Below are 27,588 nucleotides of genomic sequence, written 5' to 3'. Positions count from 1 at the left end.
GGTCCGGTAGCTCAGTCGGTAGAGCACTCGCCCTGATAGCGAGGGGTCCCGGGTTCGAGCCCCGGTCTGGCTGCACACTTTTCTCACCCTGTGACATTTGGCGCCCAATGAGGGACCGTGGCAGCACTGTTTGGCAGCATAATGCGCTCTCAGTGTTAATTATGTGCATTCCTTAGAACTGGTGTTCCTCAAATTCGAGGACGAATTTCCAGTTTGCGGGGAAGTATGTCACGGTACCGATACCTACACATGTGGTGAGGAGGTGTGTAAGCGGTCCGGTAGCTCAGTCGGTAGAGCACTCGCCCTGATAGCGAGGGGTCCCGGGTTCGAGCCCCGGTCTGGCTGCACACTTTTCTCACCCTGTGACATTTGGCGCCCAACGAGGGACCGTGGCAGCACTGTTTGGCAGCATAATGCGCTCTCAGTGTTAATTATGTGCATTCCTTAGAACTGGTGTTCCTCAAATTCGAGGACGAATTTCCAGTTTGCGGGGAAGTATGTCACGGTACCGATACCTACACATGTGGTGAGGAGGTGTGTAAGCGGTCCGGTAGCTCAGTCGGTAGAGCACTCGCCCTGATAGCGAGGGGTCCCGGGTTCGAGCCCCGGTCTGGCTGCACACTTTTCTCACCCTGTGACATTAACGATCAGGAAACAGGGATTACCCGTTATTCTGCTTCAGGAACCCATTCTGTGTTAATGATCAGGAAACAGGGATTACCCGTTATTTTGCTTCAGGAACCCATTCTGTGTTAATGATCAGGAAACAGGGATTTCCCGTTATTCTGCTACAGTAGCCCATTCTGTGTTAATGATAAGGAAATAGGGATTTCCCGTTATTCTGCTTCAGGAACTCATTCTGTGTTAATGATCAGGAAACAGGGATTACCCGTTATTCTGCTTCAGGAAAACATTCTATGTTAATGATCAGGAAACAGGGATTATCCGTTATTCTGTTTCAGGAACCCATTCTGTGTTATGATCAGGAAACAGGGATTACCCGTTATTCTGCTTCAGGAACCCATTCTGTGTTAATGATCAGGAAACAGGGATTACCCGTTATTCTGCTTCAGGAACTCATTCTGTGTTATGATCAGGAAACAGGGATTACCCGTTATTCTGTTTCAGGAACCCATTCTGTGTTATGATCAGGAAACAGGGATTACCCGTTATTCTGTTTCAGGAACCCATTCTGTGTTATGATCAGGAAACAGGGATTACCCGTTATTCTGCTTCAGGAACTCATTCTGTGTTAATGATCAGGAAACAGGGATTACCCGTTATTCTGCTTCAGGAACCCATGGATTATCCGTTATTCTGTTTCAGGAACCCATTCTGTGTTATGATCAGGAAACAGGGATTACCCGTTATTCTGCTTCAGGAACCCATTCTGTGTTTATGATCAGGAAACAGGGATTACCCGTTATTCTGCTTCAGGAACCCATTCTGTGTTAATGATCAGGAAACAGGGATTACCCGTTATTCTGCTTCAGGAACCCATTCTGTGTTAATGATCAGGAAACAGGGATTACCCGTTATTCTGCTTCAGGAACTCATTCTGTGTTAATGATCGGGAAACAGGGATTACCCGTTATTCTGCTTCAGGAACCCATTTTGTGTTAATGATCAGGAAACAGGGATTACCCGTTATTCTGCTTCAGGAACCCATTTTGTGTTAATGATAAAGAAACAGGGATTACCCGTTATTCTGCTTCAGGAACCCATTCTGTGTTAATGATCAGGAAACAGGGATTACCCGTTATTCTGCTACTGTAGCCCATTCTGTGTTAATGATCAGGAAACAGGGATTACCCGTTATTCTGCTACAGTAGCCCATTCTATGTTAATGATCAGGTAACAGGGATTACCCGTTATTCTGCTTCAGGAACCCATTCTGTGTTAATGATCAGGAAACAGGGATTACCCGTTATTCTGCTTCAGGAACCCATTCTGTGTTAACGATCAGGAAACAGGGATTACACGTCATTCTGCTACAATAGCCCATTCTATGTTAATGATAAGGAAACAGGGATTACCCGTTATTCTGCTTCAGGAACTCATTCTGTGTTAATGATCAGGAAACAGGGATTACTCGTAATTCTGATACAGTAACACCTTCTGTGTTAATGATAAGGAAACAGGGATTACCCGTCATTCTGCTTCAGGAACCCATTCTGTGTTAATGATCAGGAAACAGGGATTACCCGTCATTCTGCTTCAGGAACCCATTCTGTGTTAATGATCAGGAAACAGGGATTACCCGTCATTCTGCCTCAGGAACCCATTCTGTGTTAATGATCAGGAAACAGGGATTACACGTCATTCTGCTTCAGGAACCCATTCTGTGTTAACGATCAGGAAACAGGGATTTCCCGTCATTCTGCTTCAGGAACTCATTCTATGTTAATGATCAGGAAACAGGGATTACCCGTTATTCTGCTACAGTAGCCCATTCTGTGTTAATGATCAGGAAACAGGGATTACCCGTTATTCTGCTTCAGGAACCCATTCTGTGTTAATGATCAGGAAACAGGGATTACTCGTAATTCTGATACAGTAACACCTTCTGTGTTAATGATAAGGAAACAGGGATTACCCGTTATTCTGCTACAGTAGCCCATTCTGTGTTTATGATCAGGAAACAGGGATTACCCGTCATTCTGCTTCAGGAACCCATTCTGTGTTAATGATCAGGAAACAGGGATTACCCGTTATTCTGCTACAGTAGCCCATTCTATGTTAATGATCAGGAAACAGGGATTACCCGTCATTCTGCCTCAGGAACCCATTCTGTGTTAATGATCAGGAAACAGGGATTTCCCGTCATTCTGCTACAGTAGCTCATTCTGTGTTAACGATCAGGAAACAGGGATTACCCGTTATTTTGCTACATTAGCTCATTCTGTGTTAACGATCTGAAAACAGGGATTACCCGTTATTCTGATACAGTAACCCATTCTGTGTTAATGATCAGGAAACAGGGATTACCCGTTATTCTGATACAGTAACACCTTCTGTGTTAATGATCAGGAAACAGGGATTACCCGTAATTCTGATACAGTAACACCTTCTGTGTTAATGATAAGGAAACAGGGATTACCCGTTATTCTGCTACAGTATCCCATTCTGTGTTAATGATCAGGAAACAGGGATTACCCGTTATTCTGCTACAGTAACCAATTCTGTGTTAATGATCAGGAAACAGGGATTACCCGTTATTCTGCTACAGTAACCAATTCTGTGTTAATGATCAGGAAACAGGGATTACCCGTTATTCTGCTACAGTAACCAATTCTGTGTTAATGATCAGGAAACAGGGATTACCCGTAATTCTGATACAGTAACACCTTCTGTGTTACTGATAAGGAAACAGGGATTACCCGTAATTCTGATACAGTAACACCTTCTGTGTTACTGATAAGGAAACAGGGATTACCCGTAATTCTGATACAGTAACACCTTCTGTGTTACTGATAAGGAAACAGGGATTACCCGTAATTCTGATACAGTATCACCTTCTATGTTATTGATAAGACAACAGAGGTTACCCGCTTTTCTGCTATAGTAATTATATATTTATAAAACAAAATTCTTCGTGATACTGTGTTAAATATTTACTTGAAATTCTGCCGAAATATCTCGAGAGTAAATCAGGTTTTGAGTTTATATGACATGAAATACTCACGGGGGAAAATTTACCAATTAACCCTTGAGGACAATTTAAGGATTTATATGCACATATTTCCCCTAGGGTTAATTTAATAACGGGGGCATATTTGCACCGTGGGTTAATCGCGTCATATAAACGGGGTGATAAATTCCTTCCCGTTACCTTTGCAAGGTCGGGCTGTTTTTGTAAACAAGGTAGACGCTCCCATTCTTAACCAAATAGTTGAATTGATCCTGTAAATGGTTTAAACTCACTGAAGCATTGAAAGGTCATAAATAGAACGTACTTTACGTCAATTTACATACATACAGTGGAAATAAACATTGTTTAAACTATTTGGGATTTTCCCTGCGAGTTTGGTTTACTCATATATTGATTAAATAATGATCATTTTAACAATTTAACTGTGTGTAAAGATCGATATATAGATTATAGGATACTTTTTTAAATATCGGGACGTCTTGTATTTTGACATTGGCATACACAGGTAAGGCGTTTACTTCATTTTATACGTGACTAAAAGTGTGTGATATACGAAATAACTAAGATTCCTAAAGTATTGTTTTGTGTTATTGAAACTATTGCACCTTTTTAATATTAATATTATATACATGTTGTAACATGATATTTCTTATTCGATATTTTAACAATAACAAATCAACAGATCGATCTGTATGCTTAATAGCTTCCCCATTTAACGATGTTTATTTTATAATACTTTATAATCAGTATTACCCAAACAAATCTCAGCATGTCACAGTTTCATTCAAGTATTCACGTCTGAGTTCTCATTTTGAAATGAAATACGTGAGTAATTTATTAAGATTCAAAATTTATCATATATATTACGTATTATGACACATACTTGTTCCATAAATATATAAACATTATTTAAAAACAAGGTCGGGTCCAGGATTTGACGTAAGAGGGGGCGTTACCTTTTGACCTGCGCCCCTCACTCAAATAATTGTTATTATTATTATTATTCATTATTTTTATTCATTATTATTATTATTATTATTATTATTATTATTATTATTATTATTATTATTATTATTATTATTTTACATTATTATTATTTATTTATTTATTTATTTATTTATTTATTTATTTATTTATTTATTTATTTATTTATTTATTTATTTATTTATTTATTTATTTATTTATTTATTTATTTATTTTATTTCATTTTTTTGGAGGGGGGGGCGCCTTATTCGCTAGTGATATATACTATTTATTTCCACAGAAATGTGAATTAAATGTTTCATATTTCAAACGGTCATATAGATTATAAGCATCAACACAAACAAATCATAAGACTCATAATGTAAGAAAATAAATACATGCGCTATTTCATGATCGCGATCTGTTTCGTAAACATGTTTATGTTAAATACAAAACAATAGTACGATTTAATTTAAAATTGAACGTGCTATCTATTACCAATCGGAAACGATAAATGTTAAAGGATTTATTTGAGTGTCACAAATTTCTTAAAGTGTAAGGTCACTAAAAGCAGCTACGTACATAGATGTTGTTGTTGCTAAGATGGCTATACAATAAAACATATACATAGATACATTATAGATGAAAGGACAAATATAATATTGCATCTAGAAAAAATATTATCAATAAAAATAATTTTCTAAAAGTTTATTTGAGTATTAATACATATACCACATTATTATAAACAGGATGGACTAACTAACCGATAAACAGGTTGTTAAGATAATGATATATTATGCCATGCTGAGAGATAATATGTATATAACCCAGGCGTATTGGTTGTAAAGAAGTCTGTAAAGGTAAGCAGCGTTGTTAACGTAATCGTTGTTAACAATCAACTCGTTATGCACCAGTCAATTGTAACCGCAGGTCCGGGGGTGTACCAGGGAAATGGGCCGTGTTTTAACCTTTCAGTTGGCCCCGCAGTGCCGGGTGAATGCGGTGGTTTTGTCTTCGCTTTAAATATAGCGGGGACTGGGCCTTACCTAGGGTCCCTGGGGTGCGGGGGCATTTGGTAGGGATTTGACCATTTGTTCGTCCCCGCAGGGCGGAGATTTTAACCGGGGTTGGCTGGACCGAAAGTCAAAGTCCCCGCTATTCACCGGGCCTGGGGGCGTGGTTACAATTGACTGGTGCATTACTGTTGAGGAAGTTGAATGGATACACTTGTGATCTGCAGTGTTTTAAACAAGATTTTATACACAGCTTTTATTCAGCTGTACTTGAATGTTTATGTTTCAAGTTTTGAGTAAATCATTAAATATTTGAAGTTTAAAAGTTAACAAAGAAGTCGTTAACCATGTTGTTAACTTTAAAAAAATCTGAAGAATCGATACATTGTAATAAATTTATTTTGATGAAGATATTAAATTGAATTAAAATGTTTGACGACGTATAAATGCTTCTATTTTTTGTTTACATATACGAATGAACACTGTCTTGCATTAGATCAATGAATTTCATCACACTAGGATTTACTAAGTTTAAAGTGACACTCTTATTCAAAATCAATACATATACAAATGTAAAATAAACATAAATTTTGAGTGATACACCCTCAACTACATACTAAATATAGCGTTTATGGAAAATATTAATTACTATTAACACTATTATAATTGTGTATTTAATAGATGAAAACGCAAACATATTAAATGGCTGTTGAATGCTAAAAGATTTATTGCGATTTACTTTGGTCTCGTAAGGTAGACATACAGTATTTGCTGCACATTCCTTTTAAAGTAATCTCGGTATCCTTCATAACAACCATTGTTTTTGATATTGGTTCATCCTTTTGGGTATATTTAAACAATTGTATTAAATGGGTTAACTCTTATTTTGGAGTAATAGTGCATCTTGAAATTTCACGATATATATCCTTAAGAGGCATAAAAAGTAAAATTTCTGTTCTCTTATCACCATAATTACAAATATTTTTTTTCAAGTATTATGTGTAATTTTACTGCGACCAAAAAGCCCTGTTTCAATAGGTAACTGGTGAAATGAGGGTTTCAATTAATAGTATTATCGTCCCAGCTAGTAGGGAGCTCGAACCAACACCACCAACACTAGTATATGTGAGCAATAGCATTATCGTCCCAGCTAGTAGGGAACTCGAACCAATACCACCAACACTAGTATATGTGAGCAATAGTATTATCGTCCCAGCTAGTAGGGAGCTCGAACCAAGACCACCAACACTAGTATATGTGAGCAATAGTATTATCGTCCCAGCTAGTAGGGAGCTCGAACCAAGAACACCAACACTAGTATATGTGAGCAATAGTATTATCGTCCCAGCTAGTAGGGAGCTCGAACCAAGACCACCAACACTAGTATATGTGGACAATAGTATTATCGTCCCAGCTAGTAGGGAGCTCGAACCAAGAACCACCAACACTAGTATATATGAGCTATAGTATTATCGGCCAAGCTAGTAGGGAGCTCGAACCAAGACCACCAACACTAGTATATGTGAGCAATAGTATTATCTTCCCAGCTAGTAGGGAGCTCGAAACAAGAACACCAACACTAGTATATGTGAGTAATAGCATTATCGCCCCAGCTAGTAGGGAGACCGAACCAAGAACACCAACACTAGTATATGGTAGCAATAGCATTATCGTCCCAGCTAGTAGGGAGCTCGAACCAAGAACACCAACACTAGTATATGTGAGCAATAGTATTATCGTCCCAGCTAGTAGGGAGCTTGAACCAAGACCACCAACACTAGTATATGTGAGCAATAGTATTATCGTCCCAGCTAGTAGGGAGCTCGAACCAAGACCACCAACACTAGTATATGTGAGCAATAGTATTATCGTCCCAGCTAGTAGGGAGCTCGAACCAAGAACACCAACACTAGTATATGTGAGCAATAGTATTATCGTCCCAGCTAGTAGGGAGCTCAAACCAAGAACACCAACACAAATATATGTGAGCAATAGTATTATTGTCCCAGCTAGTAGGGAGCTCGAACCAAGACCACCAACACTAGTATATGTGGACAATAGTATAATCGTCCCAGCTAGTAGGGAGCTCGAACCAAGACCATCAACACTAGCATATGTAAGCAATAGTATTATCGTCCCAGCTAGTAGGGAGCTCGAACACAGACCACCAATACTAGTATATGTGAGCAATAGTATAATCGTCCCAGCTAGAAGGGAGCTCGAACCAAGAACACCAACACTAGTATATGTGAGCAATAGTTTTATCGTCCCAGCCAGTAGGGAGCTCGAACCAAGACCATCAACACTAGTATATGTGAGCAAGAGTATTATCGTCCCAGGTAGGTAAGGAGCAGGAACCAAGACCACCAACACAATGAATGTTAGCAAGAGTTTTTTTAGCAATTGTTTGAGCGTCCAAGCTTCTAAAATTAAATTGATGTTTTTAAGCGGTTTAAGAAAAATGCATAAAACATCAATTTTGAGAGGAAATATGAAAATCTGCGATCTGATCTTTTGTCATCAGTCTTTTATTGCTGGTTTTCAGATATTTACGCAAAAAACTGCTCGTTCCAAGACAAAAAATAGAAAAGTTGTGAAAACGTTCAACCTGTGAGAGTGCAGCTTTAATCTACCTTTAAGCACAATCCCGCAAGCCCTGCACTGGGCTTCGTCAAAATATTGATTTTATAATACAGGACTTGTTAAAAAAGGTTTTTTGGGCTTGCTGATTCAAAAGTATAGTTTCAATGACTGTTATAATTGCCAAAAAATGTGTTTGCACATTTTATGAAGTCATATTTTACGAACCACGTTTCGTACAGTATTTATCTTCCTACTTCAAACAGTAACTGCCATATGCACGTATCTGTTATTACTTTACAAAGAGAGAGATGTTCTATAACATTATATTCAAATACTCAAACCATTTACACAGTATGATTGTTGGATGAATTATCGTCAATCATTCGCTATTGTACTTTCGTGTTTTAAATTCCGCATGAAAAATACACACAAAACAAATTTCACAAAAAAGATTAAAACAAAATGTTAAAGACTTTAAATTCTTTATAAAACTTTACTAAAATTGTCATTAGGGTGTTTGTGAATTACCTTTGTATCATAAACTTCCAGATCGGATTTCATGGCGCAAATACGGTCATTAACGTCAACTGTAGCGGTATTTGGTGTCCTGCTGATATGTCACGTGGCTGGGCTTGGTGACGACATATTGCATGGTGACGTATACGTGCAGTACCTTGGCGCCCTCTACAAAGACAGCACGTGCACGACGGTGGAACCGGAAACAGTTCAGAACCTGCAGGCGATCAAGTGGACCCTGGATAGGCTCAACAAGTTGAACTTCATCAGCGGTGTCAGAATAGGTATTTTGATAGATTATGTTTATACTCACTGAATAATAAGAGTTACTTATTTGTGAAATGCAACTATAATTATTGTTCATGTCTGTGAGTGTTTTCCCATATCAGAACGGCAACACGTAGGTGGAGCTTGTCCGTGCAATAACCATCGTGCGGATAAATTACAACGCTATTTGAATTGAATATATTTATCCGTACTAAAATTTAAGATTTACTTATTTGTGAAATGCAACTATAATTATTGTTCATGTCTGTGAGTGTTTTCCCATATCGGAACGGCAACACGTAGGTGGAGCTTGTCTGTGCAAAAACCATCGTGCGGATAAATTACAACGCTATTTGAATTGAATATATTTATCCGTACTTAATAAAAGGTTTAACTTATGTGTGGGATGCAACTATAATTATTGTTCCATGTCAGTGAGTGTTTTCCCATATCGGAACGATAACACGTAGGTGGAGCTTGTCCGTGCAATAACCATCGTGCGGATAAATTACAACGCTATTTGAATTGAATATATTTATACGTACTAAATAATAGGTTTTTCTTATGTGTGTGGCGTAACCAGAATAATTGTTCCATGACAGACAGTTTGTTTCCCATATCAGAACGGCAACACGTAGTAGGAGCTTGTCCGTGCAATATAATATTGCGGATAAATAACAACGCTATTTGAATTGACGGATAACTTACAACGTTATTTGAGTTAATTATATCCATACGTACTAATAGTCCGGGTTCCAAGTCATCATTTTTGAGAAAAAAGTGTCCGGCATGTTATACAAATTATTTTTATATGTCGTGTTAGGAGAATGTCTATTGTTTATGAAAAGTGCCTTTGGCCACATGGCGGCTCTTGCGAATTCGCTAAATTCAAGATGGCGTTCAAAATGGCCGCCAAAATTTGTAATATGAGAAATAATATAATAATAGGTTGATAAGATACTTTGAAAGTAAATATTAAAACCAAATCACTTTTAAATATATACATACACCCACTACTGTTCAGATTCAAGTTTATTTACTTTTTTATATTTTAAAGGTCAAGGTCATTTTAGAGGTCAAAATGTAAATTTTGAGAAAAATACACTATCAGACTGGCTTCTTTCTTTTATTTTTTAAAAATGATAATGTGTATCAAGCTTACATATATACCAAAATGAACTGCTATGTATGTTCTTTCAATATTTTATTTTGAATGCACCCTAGACATGGGTATGTTTGGCTCTAAATAAGCATTATTGTAGTCACAATTGACTTGATAGATAATTGAACCGACTTAATTATAGACCTATTGATATGCTTGACTGTACACTGGCACTGGTACTGTTTCGGCTCGTATAGAACCTACATGGCCTTGAATATGGCAACTTTATGGATCACGTGGCACTCGATTGGCTTCATACGGTCTATATTTGGCAGATATCAGAAATGAAAAAAGTTTATTGGACACAAACTGGACTTGCGAACAGCCATAGTTTGATGATGGTCTGGAAGATTGAGTTAGGTTACAGCCGAACGCGGTTGAATGGCCACTGGCTTGGCTTTCGTAGAGCCCGTTTGTGTTTATTTGATAATGAAAGCGTTTGTCTGTTACCATAATAGTGATTTTTGAGCACTTGACGAACCCTTCTGTAGTAAGAAGGTACAAAATGGGCTTTATTGCAATCATTCAGAGGGCTGTTGGGGACCTTTTGTGTCATGTGGATTCTTTTTTTGGCGCTTAGAAGGGCACAAAATGAGCCATAATGGGGTTTCAGGCATTCAGTAGGCTTATATATAAACACTTTATGGACTGCTTAGCAGGTATTATACCTAGAACGAACTGATTTTGGATTATGATATCAATACATTAAGTTGGCAAAACATTGGATGGACTTGAAAAGGCTGGATGTGCTTACATAAAAATATATGTCATGTAGCATGTTTAAATTGGCTCAAGAAGGGACATTTTGTGGTTGACTTGACTTTTAATATGGGAAATATATTAACTATGGTTAAAACTGCTTGGTGATTTTGATAATTTATAGACGTTTTTAGATCAAATTTAACCAAAATATAAATAAATTAAATAATAACAGCGTCGATATTGAACATATTTGCATTTTGACATTCAAATGACATTCAAATGAGTTTGACTTTGATTTTGAAAAGCTTTATTTTGTATTTCAATATGAACTTCTTTATAAAATAGATAACATCTATTCGTATGGATATATGTTTAAAAATGAAACAGTTACAATGTAATAATGAAGTATCTTGGAATAAACAAATTGTTGTAACTGCCTTGGGTAACATGTACAAGGACGACACCTAGTTGTCTCCATATCATCTTTAAAACATTTCACTTAAAAGTAACTGAACAGAGATCAAAATAGAGAAAACTATCAATTACTTTTCTGCAAACACAAATTAATTAACAAAATTTAAAAAATAAATAGGCGAAAATAACAATATTCTCAAATGTTTGTGTTTCAATATATTTTGACCTTGAACTGACCTTGACCTTGAAGCAATCAGATAAGTATGTCAGCATGAAGCACAGTATGAAATCGATACATGCCATGAATTAAGATATACATATGAATTGACTGTTACACTAGCACAACTTGCCATTAGACTCGTTCAGCAATAACAATCTTGCGATCACCTTTAATTGGCGCACTCTAACGGTATGATCCTTGGCGGTGGCGGTTTCAAAAAATAAAAAAGCTATACCCTAAACAATTGTTTTAAATGAGGAAACATATAATTTACAATTCTGTCTACGCCTTAAGACACATACTAAACGTAAATTGAAATGAAAATGAAAAAAAGTATATACAAAAAAACAAATTTTGAGTTATTTTGCATATCTTGACCTTGAAATGACCTTGACCGTGAAATGGCTGAAATAAGCTTAAACTTGACATGGGAGAGGTCAGATGGATATGTCAACATAAAGCATACTAATAGATACAAGCCATGCATTTAGACAGACTTTCAGAGTAACACTAGCATAGTTTGCTATAAGACTCTTACAGCAATAGCAATCTTGCGACCACCTTTGGCATGCTATTATAGTATGAACCCTTGCCGTTTTCAAAATATATAAAAGCTATATCCTAAAATATTGTTTTAAATGAAGGAACATACAATTTACGATTCTGCCAGCACTTTTTAACACACAATTAACATAAATGAATTAAAAAGAAGAAAAGTAAACAGGAAAAGTAGAATTTTAGGGCATTTTTTATACTTTGACCTTGAAAATGACCTTGACAATGACCTTGACTTATTTAAGTTTATATGTCAATTTGAAGTACAATGAGAAAAGTAATATCCATGTGAATATTTTTTCTTATTTATTTAATGAAAATAGCTATATTCGAACATAGTATTTTTACTGAAATGGCAATTAATGGCGGCCATCTTGGACGCCATCTTGGATATTTCCTTTTCGCAAGAGCCGCCAAGTGGCCAAACGCACTTTTCATAATCTACAGACTTTAACCTACAATTTGATACCAAATTATTTTGTATAGCAGAGGGGTGCAGTAAATTTCCTTATTTTTCACATTTTTCTGCCTTGGAACCCAGACTATAAATAATAGGTTTATATGTTTGACGTAACCAGAATAATTGTCCGTTTATTTAACTATCGTGCGGATAAATTACAACACTATATGAATTAATTATGTTAATACGTACTCAATAATAGGTTTTACTTATGTGTGTGACGTACCCAGAATTACCATTGTGCTAACTGGACACCGTGCCCAATTCTGTTTCTATTCAAAGGCATGCCGATGTCAACGGTGATATAATCGTTCTAGGATGGTGTTGGTTTTGAACGTTCCTTTATGCACCAGTCAAGTGTAACAACGAATCACCAGGTCCGGGAAATAGTGGGGACTTTGACTTTCCGTCCAGCCAAGTCCGGGTAAAATTCCCGTCTTGCGGGGACGATCTGCTGGTAAAATCCCCGTAAAATGCCCTGCACCCCAGAGAACTTAGTAAAGGTGCATCCCCCGCTATTTTGGGCGCGAAGACAAAAACACCGCATTCACCTGGCACTGCAGGGCCGTGGTTTCAACTGACTGGTGCATTAGCGAGTATCAGTAATTCAATCATTACGTGTTCCCATATTATTTAAAAGGGTGTCATATAAATTGACATTGACGTCATATCGCCTAACTAATGTAACGTTGTGCTTTTAACTAAAAAAACCTCACACAATTACTGTGTTATGAGACAAAAAGAAGATTCCATTACAAAAAAAACTCGTAACGGAAAAGTTATGAAGCTTATCAAAAACTTGTATAATAAAACTCGTTCCACATAAGTTTATTAATATTGCATTATAAATAACAACTAATATGTGTTCATTATGTACACATCTTAATGTGCATATAATTACATAAAAGTGACCACCAACTGACCTATGGCCGCGGTGCGCAGTTTCAGAATGTTTTTGTATACATTTAAATGCCACTGTCATCAAGAACTTAGTGAGTGTTAGTGAGAGCTCATAAAGAAAATATGTGAGCTGAATTTCTTTTTTTTCAGGTCTGCGGGTGAAGGCCTCATGCAACTCAGTCGAGGCGGCCCGGCAGCAGGCGCTGCGCCTTATTGTCGAGTTAGGGGCCTCAAATACTTCTGACGTCATAGGTAAGGTATCCAATACCATCCGACGTCATAGGTCAGGGCTCAAATGCCATCTGACGTCATATGTCAGGGTTCAAACACCCTGTGACATTGGTAAGGACTCAATTAACCTCCGACGTCTTGAATCAGGGCTCAAATTCCATCCGATGTCTCAGATCAGGGCTCAAACACCCTCTGACATCATAGGCTATGATTTATGTACAATGCGGTGTTATAGCGACGTCGAAAAGCGGGCCCGCCCTAATATTACGAAAATACTTAAGTCAAATCTCAGTCTCAACTCATTTAACCACATTGCAGGGTTGCGGAATAGGAAAACCGGGGAAACCGGAATTAAACATGCTATTAAACATGCTATTTTTTACTCCTTATTATAACTATTGCTTGAAAGTAAACCACACAAGTTTACCTGTTCGAAACATTTCAGTTTTCATATAAGCTTATAAAAGCTTATAATTACTCAAGATCTTGAACATCTGACAGAATTTATCTTTACCTTTAGTTTCATTTTTCAACCAGGTGTAATCGGATCGGAGTACAGCTCGGAGGCGGAAGTGATCTCGCGGCTGCTAAGCCCACTTCCGGATCGCTTCCGGTTGTTACAGGTGGGCTTCTCAACGACGGCCGCGAAGCTCAGGGACCGCAGTATATACCAGAACTTCTTTAGAACCATTCCACCGGATGATCTTCAAGTTAAGGTAATATTAATGAAACGTTGTCACCCATGTGTCTGATGTCTTAATCCGTCTATAACATTGTTTTATCAGTTCAATTATGCCAATATAAATTGACTGCTAGATTTTCATCCATTTTTTTTAAATGGGGGCGGGGATGAAAATGTATTTTATTATATTTTTAGATGACTGTTTTTCCGTTGAACATGTGTTCATGCTCTTTCTTATTGAATAAGGGACCATATACGTGTGTTTCTAGACGAGCCACGAACACGATCATAACAATTATCCTTTTAACATGTGAATGTTATGCACCAGTCAATTGTAGCCACGCCCCCCCCCCCCCCCAGGTCCGGGGAATAGCCTGGACTTTGACTTTCGGTCCTGCCAATCCCGGGTAAAATCCCCGCCCTGCGGGGACGAACTGATGGTTAAACCCCGGCCAAATGCCCCCGCACCCCAGAGACTCTATATAAGGCCCAATCTAAATATGGCGCTATTGCAAAACCACCACGGTCAACAGGCCCTGCAGGCCATCTGGAAAGTAAAAACACAGCCCTTTTCCCCGGCTATCCCCGGAATACCCCCGGACGTGGGGGGGGGGGCGTGGTTACAATTGACTGGTGCATTATACATCGACTCCGTACGAATGAATGAACGCCATTCCCGGACAGCACAGTTCAGAAAACCAAATTCAGACCCTAGCTCATTTATTTTTATTTGAGTCAATAAAATTAAAGATACGGCGGAAAAAGAGGGGCGGGCGGTGATGAAAATCTAGCAAGTGATTTATAGTCGCCTGAAATTGCATGATGTCTAAACAAACATGCTTTTCGAAAATATATGAAACATAAGGTTGCTCTATCGGAGCTTAGCTCAAGTTGAGAACATGATAAACGACATCGTTGCTATCTTTTAAACGTTTATTTCAAAATGTTTGAAGATTTGCTCACATATTTAAATATAAACACGTACGGCTGAAACAGTTTGTTTTTAAATCTTGTAAGAAATACAGCAGAAAACAAGCGTATCAATTAAACTTCCAGAGCATTAAAGATTTGAAAGTGAAAAACGTTGAAGTTTGAAACGTTGTAAAACTTAACAAAGTTCTGAATAATCGGAACATCGTAGTATTGATTAGGGGTCGTATTCAATAAAGAACTTAGAATGAACTTAAAGATGCATTCTTATTCCCACATATGATTTACCACAATTAAAACTTTTGTTTTAATATTCCAAAAAAGATGAATAAATGTCGAATACAATGGTTCTTAAGAAGGATACCGAGTTTAGTTTGAAAGAAATGTGCATAAACACGGTATTTCTACCTTATGAGACTATAGTAGATCACAGTAAATCTCTTAGCATTCACCAATCATTTAATATTTTTGCGCTTTCAGCTATTAAATACACGGTTACAATTATGTTATCAGTTATTAATATTTTCCATAAATGCATTATTTAGTAAGAAGTTAAAGGTTTATCACTCAAAATTAGTGTTTGTTATACATGTGTATGTATTGATTTTGAATAAGAGTGTCACTTTAATAATAACTTAATGTTAGAAACTAAGTGTTTTTGATTGGACCGTATATTATACTGACCGATAGACTGAAAGGAATCACTGAGGCGTGTCTAAGTTAGATAAAGATAAGATCAATATTGAATACTGGTCAAGCGGCCGTATTCAAAAAGCAACTGAGATTAAACTGAAATTTAAGATTATAAAATAAGTGTTTTTGATTGGCCTGTATATTTAGCTGACCAATAGGCTGAATGGAATCACTGAGGCATTTGATATTACTCAAGAAATTGCTCCAACTTTGAAAAATTAACATTGAGCTCAATTGTTTGTTTCGAAAATGTCATTCGAAAGAATGAATTCCAGATAATTCCCTCTTAATGTCTAGTATTTCTTATCCCCGTTCTATTTACTCATAAGAGTTAAATGTGTTCGAAATCAAATACAATATATAAAGACCGGAATTCACATAACATGCCGGTACAAATAAAAGGTGAAGTTCATGCTATTGAAATTCATGTATTAGACCATTGATTAAATTGTTTCCGAGGTAACGTGTGTATATTTTTGGTATAATTTTGTTTGTACCGGAGGATTAGCTTGGGTTAACCAGAATATACATAATTCCGGGTTTAAACTATTGTAACAATATTATCAACCATAATGTCTTTCCCAACATGTTATCATTGAAATAATAACTTTTTTTGGTTATCTGCATGCACGTTTTTCTTCTGATTTTATTGCGCCTACTTGATGCTATGCATCAATTTTTTCTTGTTGAATACTGGCCCAGAGTTCTTATTCATCAACGCTATGGCTGAGTACCTAAATATATATAAATTAATATTAACTTCCTTCTTAATCTTTATATCCAGGTGATGAAGGAATTCCTAGTCAGTATGAACTGGACATTTCTTGCGATAATCCACGACGACAACTCGTATGGCTCCGGGGGCGTCCAGACACTCCTTCAAGAGGCGAAGGGCATTGACGTCTGCTTCCCGGAAGTGATTCCCGTGGGTACCGATTACAACGAGACGGTTGTGGAGAATCTTCTTCGAGAGCGAGTGTACAGAATAGGGCGGTCACCGCTACCTCCTGTCACTGGTATAATCGTATTCGGTACTTTCTACCTCACTTCCGCTGTGCTGAAGGCCGCAGATAACATTTCTCGCCAGGACGGTGACGCCGCTAACATTCGGCCCGTTTTCCTGTTGTCGGAGGCGGCTGGTTATCTTGAAGGCGACACAGATCCCATAACTAAAGGCGCCTTTGTTCTAAGTCCGCCTCGCCGAAATATGTCTGAATTCGAAACAGAATGGAAACTTAACCTAACAGACAGTAACAGATTAAGAATCGAAGCAGAAAACAATTTATATTTTAAGAAAATGTATGAACAAATAAGAAATTGTCAGTTTTCGGAAAATAATACGTCATCAAGCGCCTACTGTAGAGCTATGACTGACGCGGAGTTTCGCGATCAAATCCCCAATACAGTTTACAACCAGTACGGGATACAGGCCGCCATGGTGGTGGCGAAAGCGGTTGGCTTGGTGAGTGGCAAGGTATGTCCCAAGGCCGCCTCCTGCCCGCAGCTGACAAACACAAGTCTTGCACCAAGGGCGGAATTCATCTCTGTTCTTGAAAACCAACCCATTGATTTTGACGCGGATTTTGGATCGTTCCGGCTGAACGCGTTTATGAACCAAAACCTTGGCATTGTATTTAATGGGTCGGCGGATCCGGTCTTCTTCCCGGCGGGACAGAGCCCGGAGTACGAAGTGTACAGCCACCAAGATTGTCCAGGACCTAGTTCCCCGTGTCTGCGAAAGGTAATCTCTGGTTTACTATTGATGCTTTGCATGTGAAGTATTTATCATACACATGTACATGAATTATATGTCGTTTTTTTCACATATATTATATATTTATTTTACTTTCTATTTATAAAATTGACAATGCATGTTTACTACATGTTGCATTTTCACAATGATGTTTTAAATCATCGTAATTGTTGCACCAGTCCGGGTGTATACCGGGGATAACCGGGGAAATGGGCCGTGTTTTTACCTTCCATGTGGCCCCGCAGCGCCGGGTGAATGCGGTGGCTTTGCCTTCGCGCCAAACGCGGGGATTGGGCATAATTTAGGGTCCCTGGGGTGCGGGGGCATTTGGCGGGGATTTTACCAGCGGTCCGTCACCGCAGAGCGGGGATTTTACCCGGGCTTGGCTGGACCAAAAGTCAGAGTCCCCGCTATTCCCCGGACCTAGGGGCCGTGGTTACAATTGACTAGTGCATAACTTGAGGAATATAACTGGACTGAAAGATGAATGACCGTGAAATTCGATGAAGTGTTTTTTCTTGTCTTGGTATTTATCTGGGACACTTTAATTCAATGTTTCAGGTAGCGGAATACAGATTAGGTCAACTTAAAACCTCGGGTTTCAATCCCATTAAATGTTACGACCTAGCTGGCACAGAGACCGACTGTTCCGTCAATCGGCCGCAGGTGCCGGATGGCCTCCGCTCAGGCACGTGCCTTGAACGACAGGAACTGGATACCATTCTCTTTGAGAAAGGTGACATGTACATAGTAGGAATCGCACCCGTTCATAACGTGGGTAGCTCGCCCCTGGAGTGTGGTGTTATCAAAAAAGGTGGCATTGATATTGTTGAAGCCATTCGGTTTGCGGTGAGTGAGAAACATACTTTATTTTCGGGTAAAGTCGGAGTTATTATAGTGGACAGTTGTAACGATCCGCAGATCATACAAGAGAAGGTCCTCTCCATTCAGAGACTGGGCGTGTATCACGATGGTGTCTATGAGCAGGTCCAGGGTAAGATTCTTGGCTACATAGGCGGCTGGTCGAGCGACGTAAGCACGGCTGTCGCACACATCACAAGCCGCCTCGGTCAGGTTCAGATCAGCTTCGGATCGACAGCCTACGCCTTGAGCCGGCGGAACGAGTTTCCGTACTTTCTACGGATTCCAAGCCCGGACAATGACCAGGCACGGACGATGCTGGAAATTGTTAAGGAACTCCACACAAACCGGACACAAGTTCAGATTCTCTACAGCAAGAGTGCGTATGGTGAAGGTGGTTTGAGCTTGATCAAGGAGATGGTTGACAGTTTCCAGTATGACATCTGTATAGTAAATCAGATACCATTCTCGGCGGAAATCAGCCCTCAACGCGTCGTCGACAGCCTACGAGAGAACGCAGGCGCCAAGCTTGTTCTAACGTTCTTGGGGTCGTTCGACGTGGATATCATTATCGACACTCTTAACCAATTGGGCAAAAACGAATTCCTCTTCATAAGCTCGGAAGGATGGGGGCTAAGGCAGGAGATGGAGCGCTACCCGAACCTCAAAGGCTCTATTGCGATCGCCTCACGCCTGTGGGTGACGGACTCGTTCGAGAACCACATAGCTGCCCTGGTGCCCGAGGGTAGCTCCATCAATCCCTGGGTCCGCCCCTACATGGAGTCGCAGTTTGACTGTTATTACCAGTGGAGTTTTGACAAGTCGTCCAATAGGACATGCACGTATGTATTTCGGATAGCTTAGCATGAGATAACTCGAACAGGCGATTACTCGAAAACGTTTTATTAATTGTCACACTTTTACGTTTAAAATACAGGATAGGGATAGGTTCGCGAATTTTCCACATTGCACAGCTTCTGTGAAAAAAATCGGTATAGTCCGGCTGAAAAAATGTCCGAAATACACATCAAGTTTCTGTTTACATATGACGTATTAATCACGTGGTATGTTAAACATTATATGGACAAGCGCGTGGTATGTCAAACATTAAGACAACTACCAAAGGCAATAAATATTATGTGATGTATTTGTACAGCAGCCTTTTTGAAGTCAAAGGATTAATTTCCCCAAATGAAATAATATCCAAAGGAAGCTAAATGTGGGTAAGCCGTCTCAATGTCCAAATACCTTGAACTCGAAGCAAAACGCATTTTCTAGTTAAGTAAAAAAAATGTTGTGATTGGACCTAATACACAGAATCATTATTATGTATTAAAACTAAAGTATATTTTCTTTCCTCGTTCATTCCAGAGGTCTTGAGCGGCTAACCAGCACTGTGTACGACATCGATTCGTGGGCACCGTTCGCTGAGCGTGCTGTGCAGGTGCTCATGGACGCCGGAAAGAAATTCCTGCTGTCCACGTGCGGAGACTCGAGCACAATCTGCCCAGCGTTTCACAACTCGACGGACAAGGTAGGAAAAATATACACCATTTTCGTAGCTCTGTCAAAGTGATCGTTGCAATTCATTTTGGCTTTCGTTTATGCTTTCAAGTTCTAACCCTTACCATAAAACAGAACAGAACATTTAGTCACCAAGGTCCTAGACCGGCGTGGCCAAACACGCAATAAATAAATGGCGACAGAAACAAACATCCATATGTTTTCATTAAAGGGACAGGGCCTCGATAAAGCAGAGCAGGACACGAATTAGTTCCATTTTTTTGTCACCGGCGGTGACGTCATCACGGCCCTGTATACGTTGTCGCCCAAGCTAACGAGTATCTATATCCGTCCTAAAAATTTATATCAGAGTCTCAAAGCATCGTCACCATGATGTTGGGTACCCGAAAGTATGTTACGAATGTATGAATGTCACTTGGGATTGGTTTCTGTCGGTCCTGAAGGACCGTGATGACGCAAGAAACCTAACTGTTTCAAGTGTCTGACGTCAGTTGTGACGTCACTATGACCTCGTGTGGCTAGTGTGATACATGTACGTTATAAGTCTAACTGTATCAATCAGTTGCATTTAGTTGCTGGCAGTGCTAAAGAACAAGCGTGTTACGAAAGAGGCACAGAATCTGAAGCTTATTGACGTCATCAAGACCTTTGGTATCAAATGGTAACATACAGATTTATGTTGACTATACACTTCTTTCAGTTTCTGACAGTCTTAAAGAATGAGCGTGCTAAGAAAGAGGCCCAGGACGCTAAGTTATATCCCGTATTTGACGACAACGGTGACGGCACTATTGGATACCGGATATACGTCTTCGATAGCACCGGGGACCCAATAAAGGTAAGCTTTACCCCCGACGACGCGGCAAGTGTGCCAGAGAGCCTCCAGGGGCGTTGGTGCACAAACCTAGTTTATCTTCTTTTTTTCTGGGGGTGGGGGGTGGGGGGTGGAGGTTCTCATAGCTTTTGCAACATTTACAAGTAATATAAAATGAAATAATTTCATCCATGATGGAAATGCATGCAAATTCTACTTTTTTCTTCAGATCGGGTCGAGCGGAGATGAGACGAGCTTCAACCTGCAAGTGGACACATTCAACGTGCACCGCCCAAGTGACTCTTACATCTCCTCGTGCGGAAATTCACCCGCTTGCAGCAAATGCTTCCCCGCCCCTATGTAAGATACCCTTGTATATATTGTCTTTAATTTGGGAACCAAAATTTTACACCTTTTTTTTTTAGCTCACCCTAGCCGTAGGCTGCGGGTGAGCTATTAGGATCGATGAATGTCCATCTTCCGTCGTCTGTCGTCCGTCCACACTTAGTTTGTTAACACTCTAGTGGTCACATTTTGCCTCAATTGTTACGAAACTTGGTCATGTTGTTTGTCCTAGTAATCACTCGAACGAGTTCGAATATGGGTCAACTCGGATGAAAAACTAGGTCACATGACCCAAAAAAGAAAAATCTTGTTAACACTCTGGAAGCAACCGTTTAGTCCAAATAACCTGGAAATTTGTCAGAAAGGTTGTTTCGTTGATTTCTAGCTCAATTTCGAATATGGGTCATCTGGGGTCAAAAACTAGGTCACAGAGCTCAAATATGGTAGAACCTTGTTAACACTCAAGAGGTAACGTTTTCAGCCAAATTATCCTGGAAATTTGTCAGAAAGGTTGTTTTGATTTATTTAAGTCAAGTTTGAATATGGGTCATCTGGGGTCAAACACAAGGTCACAAAGCTCAAATATGGAAAAAACCCTTAACACTTTAGAGGTGACATTTTCAGTCCAAATATCCTAAAAATTTGTCAGAAAGGTTGTTTTGATATTTTTATGTCAAGTTCGAATATGAGTCATCTGGGGTAAAAAACTAGGTTACAGAGCCCAAATATGGAAAAACCTTGTTTACTCTCTAGAGGTTATATTTGTAGTCCAAATTTTCTGGTAATTTGTTAGAAAGGTTGTTTCGATGATTTCTATGTCGAGTTTGATTATGGGTCATTTGGGGTCAAAAACTAGGCCACAGGGCCCTAGTATTGAAAAACCATGAAAACTATTTAGAAGCTACATTTTCAGCCCAAATATTTGTCAGGAAGGTTGTTTTGATAATTTTTAGGTCAAGTTCAAATATGGGCCATTTGGGGTCAAAAACTAGGTCACAGATCTCAGTTCTCACGATTCAGTATAAATTTCTTGAATGTCAAGGATGGCACTGTGATGTAGGGATAAAGCATCTGATTCCGCATCTGTTGGTCATGTTGATATAATCCCTGCCCAACGGTGTTACAGGTGAGCGATCTAGGGCCATCGTGGCCCTCTTGTTTTCAATACTCAGTGTCAGAGCTCATTTGTAGTTGTTTTATATTAGACCCTTTAATTACTAAGATGAGGTTTTCTGCATTTCGCGCTCTTGTTCAAGTAGTGTACGTCCTTTTTTTTAACAATCTACTAAAGCATTGACACTGCTTCTGATTTGCTTCATTAAAGTGAAGTGAAGTGGCTAGCACACTCGCTTCTCAACAAGACGTCGCAGGTTCGATTCCAATTTGAGTCGTATGTGAGTTTGTTTGGTGGTCACCAAGCCGGACAAGTGGGATCTCCTGGCAATCCGGTTTTTCACACGATACAATACGACCCTGATTTTAGCACTTGTGTCTTCAATTTAGTTATATAAGATACTTCACAATTGTACAGACCCCGATTGTTAGGAAAACTGCGGATTTTCTTCTTAAAAGCTGCACTCTCACAGATATACAGTTTTTACTTTTTTTATTTTAGTTATTGTCTTGGAAAGAGCAGATTTTTTTTGCGTAAATATTTGCAAACCAGTGATAATCCTGACAAAAGATCAGATCGTTTGTTTTTAATATTTCCGGTCGAAAATTAATGTTTTATGGCTTAAAGCGTTACTAACGGTTGAAAAAATGCATAAAACATCCATTTTTGAACATAAATATAAAAATCTGCGATCTACGTTTTTGTCAGCAGTCTTATATTACTGGTTTCCATGCATTTTTGCAAAAAATGGCTCGTTCAAAGACAAAAATAAAAAAAGTTGTCAAAATGTTCAATCTGTGAGAGTGCAGCTTTAAGGGTTAGTTACGATTTAACCCATAAGACATCAATTATCGAACATTAATATGAAAATACTGCTACCTTATTTTTTGAAAGCAGACTTATATCACTGGTCTCCACCTATTGACAAAAATGGCAAGAGAGGAAAAATAGTTGTCAAAACGGTCAATCTGTGACAGAGCAGCTTTAAGATTGAAATCTTACTGTCTACAATTTTAACGATAAAATACATATCTCAATAAGCATGGATATCTGATAGTTGATATTGAAATTCTAATGTCATTTATCTCTGAAAATTACAGTTCGTCTGATTCAACCGGAAGTTCGGCGGTTTCTGGGGGTATTATCGCCGTGATCGTGGTCCTTGGGGTGCTGTGTTGCGGGCTGACGGCCATTCTCCTCTATATCTGTAACCGATATGGATGCTGCCTCCGCATCCGTAAGACGCTTTTAATTGTGTTTTTTGTTGTTCGTATCGTCCATACTGTAAACTAGCTTTAGAAATTTGTTAACGCGAAGTCAACGAATAATTGAAAAAAAAAACCCATCATAAATCACAACAAATATCAGAAAAATATATGATTTCACATTGACATAATTTTATAATACTGATATCAATACAAAATAATATTACCTATTTTCGTGGTGTTCCAATATCCGGATATTTCAAGCTTTGAAAAATACGAAAAAGACTTTATTCCACCGAGAAAAAAATACTTATAACACGCAATATTTTCCGTTTTATCAATGTATTTCTTTGTTATTAAAAAGGGTCAGTAAAAATACATTATTTACACATTAAAAATTAATCCATACATTACAGAAAACGGAAAGCCACAGTTTACGGGCACGTACCTGACGCCAGTGTACGCGTCCCAGGGACGATCGCCAACGGCGGACGGCAGCGAGTTTTCGGCGCAACCACAGAGAGCACTTTCGCACGTGCCACAAGAGCAGGGCTACGATAGTATAAGCAACTACGATATCAGATCTGGGGATGGCCGCTTCGCCAGTAACCAAACCATGGCGTCCAGGAATACTTCCGGTCAGGCGGACAGCGCGGGAGGGGTGGTGAACCTTGTATTTGACGGTGAAAGTGCCGGTATGCCCAGGAACCCTTCCTCGGACACGACGCTGAGCATCTCTAACGGAGGCTTCGGGACCTCAGACGGTGGTATTGTCACAACGAGCCCACAGTCTCACAGGTTTATCAAACCTAAGCCTTCACAACAAAACCAGAATCAGCAGCTACAACAGCAACAGCAGCAGCAGCAACAACAGCAGCAGGAGCAGAATCCAAAACCGGAAGATAGGCAGAGTGTAATCTTTCAGGATGACGGGGGCTATATCACGGCACCGCAAGAATCATCACAGACTATGCAGAATGGACAAACCGGAAGTGGTGAACCGGAAGTGTTGGGCGAAGAAAAGCCGCTTGGATGCAGAGTTAGTGACTCTAGCTTAGGTTACCTAAGAAGTCCTAAGTCCGCGCATGACATTATTTAAAAACTGACAGTTGAGAGCTTCCAGGAGCAAGAATGCTGCAAATTGTTGTTGAAATTGATCATTCTGTATACCATGACAGAATACTCCCCTCATGATTTACGAGTATACATTTGTTTGTTTAGATGAGTGTGGTTATAAAGAAGTATTTAAAGCGCTTTTTATACGTCCGTTGTGGGCGTACTGTATTATAGTGTTGCATTTGGCATAATGGAGAACGGTCGATCGGGCAGCATTCAGTACATTTTCCGATCGATAACTTTAGAATGCTTTGTCCATCATCACCAAATTTGGTCAGGATGTGTATGTGCATTATATCTCGAACAAGTGCAAAAAACAGTTATATGGCTTTAGTCAATCGAGAGTTATTGCACTTTAATTTTAGAAATAACCTTAGATTGGCCTTTTCCGATCCATAACTTTAAAAACCTTTGACCAATCATCACCAGAATGTGTATGGGCATAACATATTGGACATGTTTGATTTACCCAATCTTATTTCGTGAGTTACTCGAAAGATACCGCCCATTAACTATAGAAGTTACCTTAAAATATGTCATGTCCGATCAATAACTTTAAAAGCCTTTGTCCTATCATTAACGAATTTGGTCAGAATGTGTAGGAGCAGAATATCTCGGTCAGGTTCGATCACCAGCCTCCATCACTCCAGAGTTATGACCCCCTGAATTGGCAAAAACTGTCTTTACAGTATACGATATTTAAATGTGGCTTAACGTTCAACCATTGATCATCAAACTTGTTGTCCTGAAAGGCCTAGTTTAAGGAATCTTTGGCATGGCAACCCCTGCTGTACATATCCTGTTAATTGCACTGGTGTCACAGTAGGGACCTTTTTCCTGTGTATTTGCTTATTGGCTCAGGGCCATGTAGGGTCCATTTCTTGTATAAAACCTCGAAAACTGCACAGCAGGTTACTCAGATCAGAGATCTGATACGACAGTTATGCGATTAGAAAAAGATCAAGATCAATACACAGAAATTGTGTACTATATACAATGTTTTTTTTTTTTTTTTTTTTTTTTTTTTTTTTTTTTTTTTGGGGGGGGGGGGTCACTTTTAGAAGGATTAGACTAGGCCTTTTAAAGAGAACGAGCGTATTTTGAGAGAGTAGTAGCTATAGTTATAGGTTTGGTTGCTTGACGAATGCTTACGCATGCATTTATGAGTATATATTCACCTTAAAACGTGAGATTAGTTCTTTGCCATACTTTAAGTGATATCTTAAGGCATTGTTTACATATGTGCAATAACATTTCGTGTATGATTATGTACATAGTTAACTATCAATTGTGTAATTATGATAGAAAATATTTAATGCAGATGTTTTTATAATTTGTTTAATAAATACTGTATTGTATACATTATATTCGGCTTTATTATCATGAATGTATGGTTTATAAACATAGTAAATCTCTGTTTCTAACCATGAATTAATTGTTTTATATAAATGGGCAATGTCTGTTTCTTATCACGAATGTATGGTTTATAAGAATGGGTAATGTCTGTTTCTTATCATGAATGTATGGTTTATAAGAATGGGTAATGTCTGTTTCTTATCACGAATGTATGGTTTATAAGAATGGGTAATGTCTGTTTCTTATCACGAATGTATGGTTTATAAGAATGGGTAATGTCTGTTTCTTATCACGAATGTATGGTTTATAAGAATGGGTAATGTCTGTTTCTTATCATGAATGGATGGTTTATAAGAATGGGTAATGTCTGTTTCTTATCATGAATGTATTGTTAATAAGTGCAGATAATCTATGTTCTTCACGATGACTAATAAAGTTTAAAAGAGCGGGTTAACTGTGTTTCTTTCCATGCCTACATCATTACACTGACCATATGGTTTGTAAAAGCTGATATTTTCGTTTCTTACCATAACTATACATTTTGTAAGAGCGGATACTCTCCGCTTTTACCATATCGATATAGTTTATAAGAATGGGTTATCTTTGTTTCTGATCATGACGATATGATTTGTAAGAATGGGAAATCTTTGTTTCTGATCATGAAGATATGGTTTGTAAGAATGGGAAATCTTTGTTTCTGATCATGAATATATGGTTTGTAAGAATGGGAAATCTTTGTTTCTGATCATGAATATATGGTTTGTAAGAATGGGAAATCTTTGTTTCTGATCATGAATATATGGTTTGTAAGAATAGAAAATCTTTGTTTCTGATCATGAATATATGGTTTGTAAGAATGGGAAATTTGTAAGAATGGGAAATCTTTGTTTCTGATCATGACGATATGATTTGTAAGAATGGGAAATCTTTGTTTCTGATCATGAATATATGGTTTGTAAGAATGGGAAATCTTTGTTTCTGATCATGAATATATGGTTTGTAAGAATGGGAAATCTTTGTTTCTGATCATGAATATATGGTTTGTAAGAATGGGAAATCTTTGTTTCTGATCATGAATATATGGTTTGTAAGAATGGGAAATCTTTGTTTCTGATCATGAATATATGATTTATAAGAATGGGAAATCTTTGTTTCTGATCATGAATATATGGTTTGTAAGAATGGGAAATCTTTGTTTCTGATCATGAATATATGGTTTGTAAGAATGGGAAATCTTTGTTTCTGATCATGAATATATGGTTTGTAAGAATGGGAAATCTTTGTTTCTGATCATGAATATATGATTTGTAAGAATGGGAAATCTTTGTTTCTGATCATGACGATATGATTTGTAAGAATGGGAAGTCTTTGTTTCTGATCATGACGATATGATTTGTAAGAATGGGAAGTCTTTGTTTCTGATCATGACGATATGATTTGTAAGAATGGGAAGTCTTTGTTTCTGATCATGACGATATGATTTGTAAGAATGGGAAGTCTTTGTTTCTGATCATGACGATATGATTTGTAAGAATGGGAAGTCTTTGTTTCTGATCA

The 27,588-nt window shown here is 38.4% G+C and overlaps 1 protein-coding gene and 3 non-coding genes across 4 annotated transcripts; all 4 read left to right on the top strand.

Annotated features, from left to right (window-relative positions):
* Positions 1-73, top strand: Trnas-uga (transfer RNA serine (anticodon UGA)). Its single transcript has one exon. It is a non-coding gene; the product is annotated as a tRNA-Ser (tRNA).
* A 199-nt stretch (positions 74-272) lies between these two features.
* On the top strand, positions 273-345 carry Trnas-uga (transfer RNA serine (anticodon UGA)). Its single transcript has one exon. It is a non-coding gene; the product is annotated as a tRNA-Ser (tRNA).
* Positions 346-544: 199 nt separating this feature from the next.
* Trnas-uga (transfer RNA serine (anticodon UGA)) lies at positions 545-617 on the top strand. Its single transcript has one exon. It is a non-coding gene; the product is annotated as a tRNA-Ser (tRNA).
* A 3,326-nt stretch (positions 618-3,943) lies between these two features.
* LOC128234996 (uncharacterized) lies at positions 3,944-26,477 on the top strand. Its single transcript, XM_052949669.1, has 11 exons — positions 3,944-4,157; positions 8,761-9,011; positions 13,558-13,659; positions 14,176-14,354; positions 16,728-17,684; positions 18,258-19,399; positions 19,929-20,091; positions 20,782-20,919; positions 21,125-21,255; positions 23,455-23,591; positions 23,976-26,477. Exons 2-11 carry the CDS (start codon positions 8,771-8,773, stop codon positions 24,656-24,658), a joined length of 3,873 nt encoding a protein of 1,290 aa, XP_052805629.1. The 5' UTR covers positions 3,944-4,157; positions 8,761-8,770; the 3' UTR covers positions 24,659-26,477.
* Positions 26,478-27,588: the final 1,111 nt, after the last annotated feature.

The sequence above is a fragment of the Mya arenaria genome, chromosome 5 (assembly GCF_026914265.1).
Source record: "Mya arenaria isolate MELC-2E11 chromosome 5, ASM2691426v1".
NCBI lineage: Eukaryota > Metazoa > Mollusca > Bivalvia > Myida > Myidae > Mya > Mya arenaria.
Note: the sequence above shows the minus strand (reverse complement) of the source record. Positions and strands in the feature narration are given on the sequence as shown.

Bases quoted from the DNA above. Each gene is read 5' to 3' on its own strand.
- LOC128234996 (XM_052949669.1), top strand. From the start codon at position 8,771: ATGGCGCAAATACGGTCATTAACGTCAACTGTAGCGGTATTTGGTGTC. The intron at 13,660-14,175 runs GTAAGGTATCCA...TTTTTCAACCAG, and splicing joins AAATACTTCTGACGTCATAG to GTGTAATCGGATCGGAGTAC. The intron at 19,400-19,928 runs GTATGTATTTCG...CGTTCATTCCAG, and splicing joins TCGTCCAATAGGACATGCAC to AGGTCTTGAGCGGCTAACCA.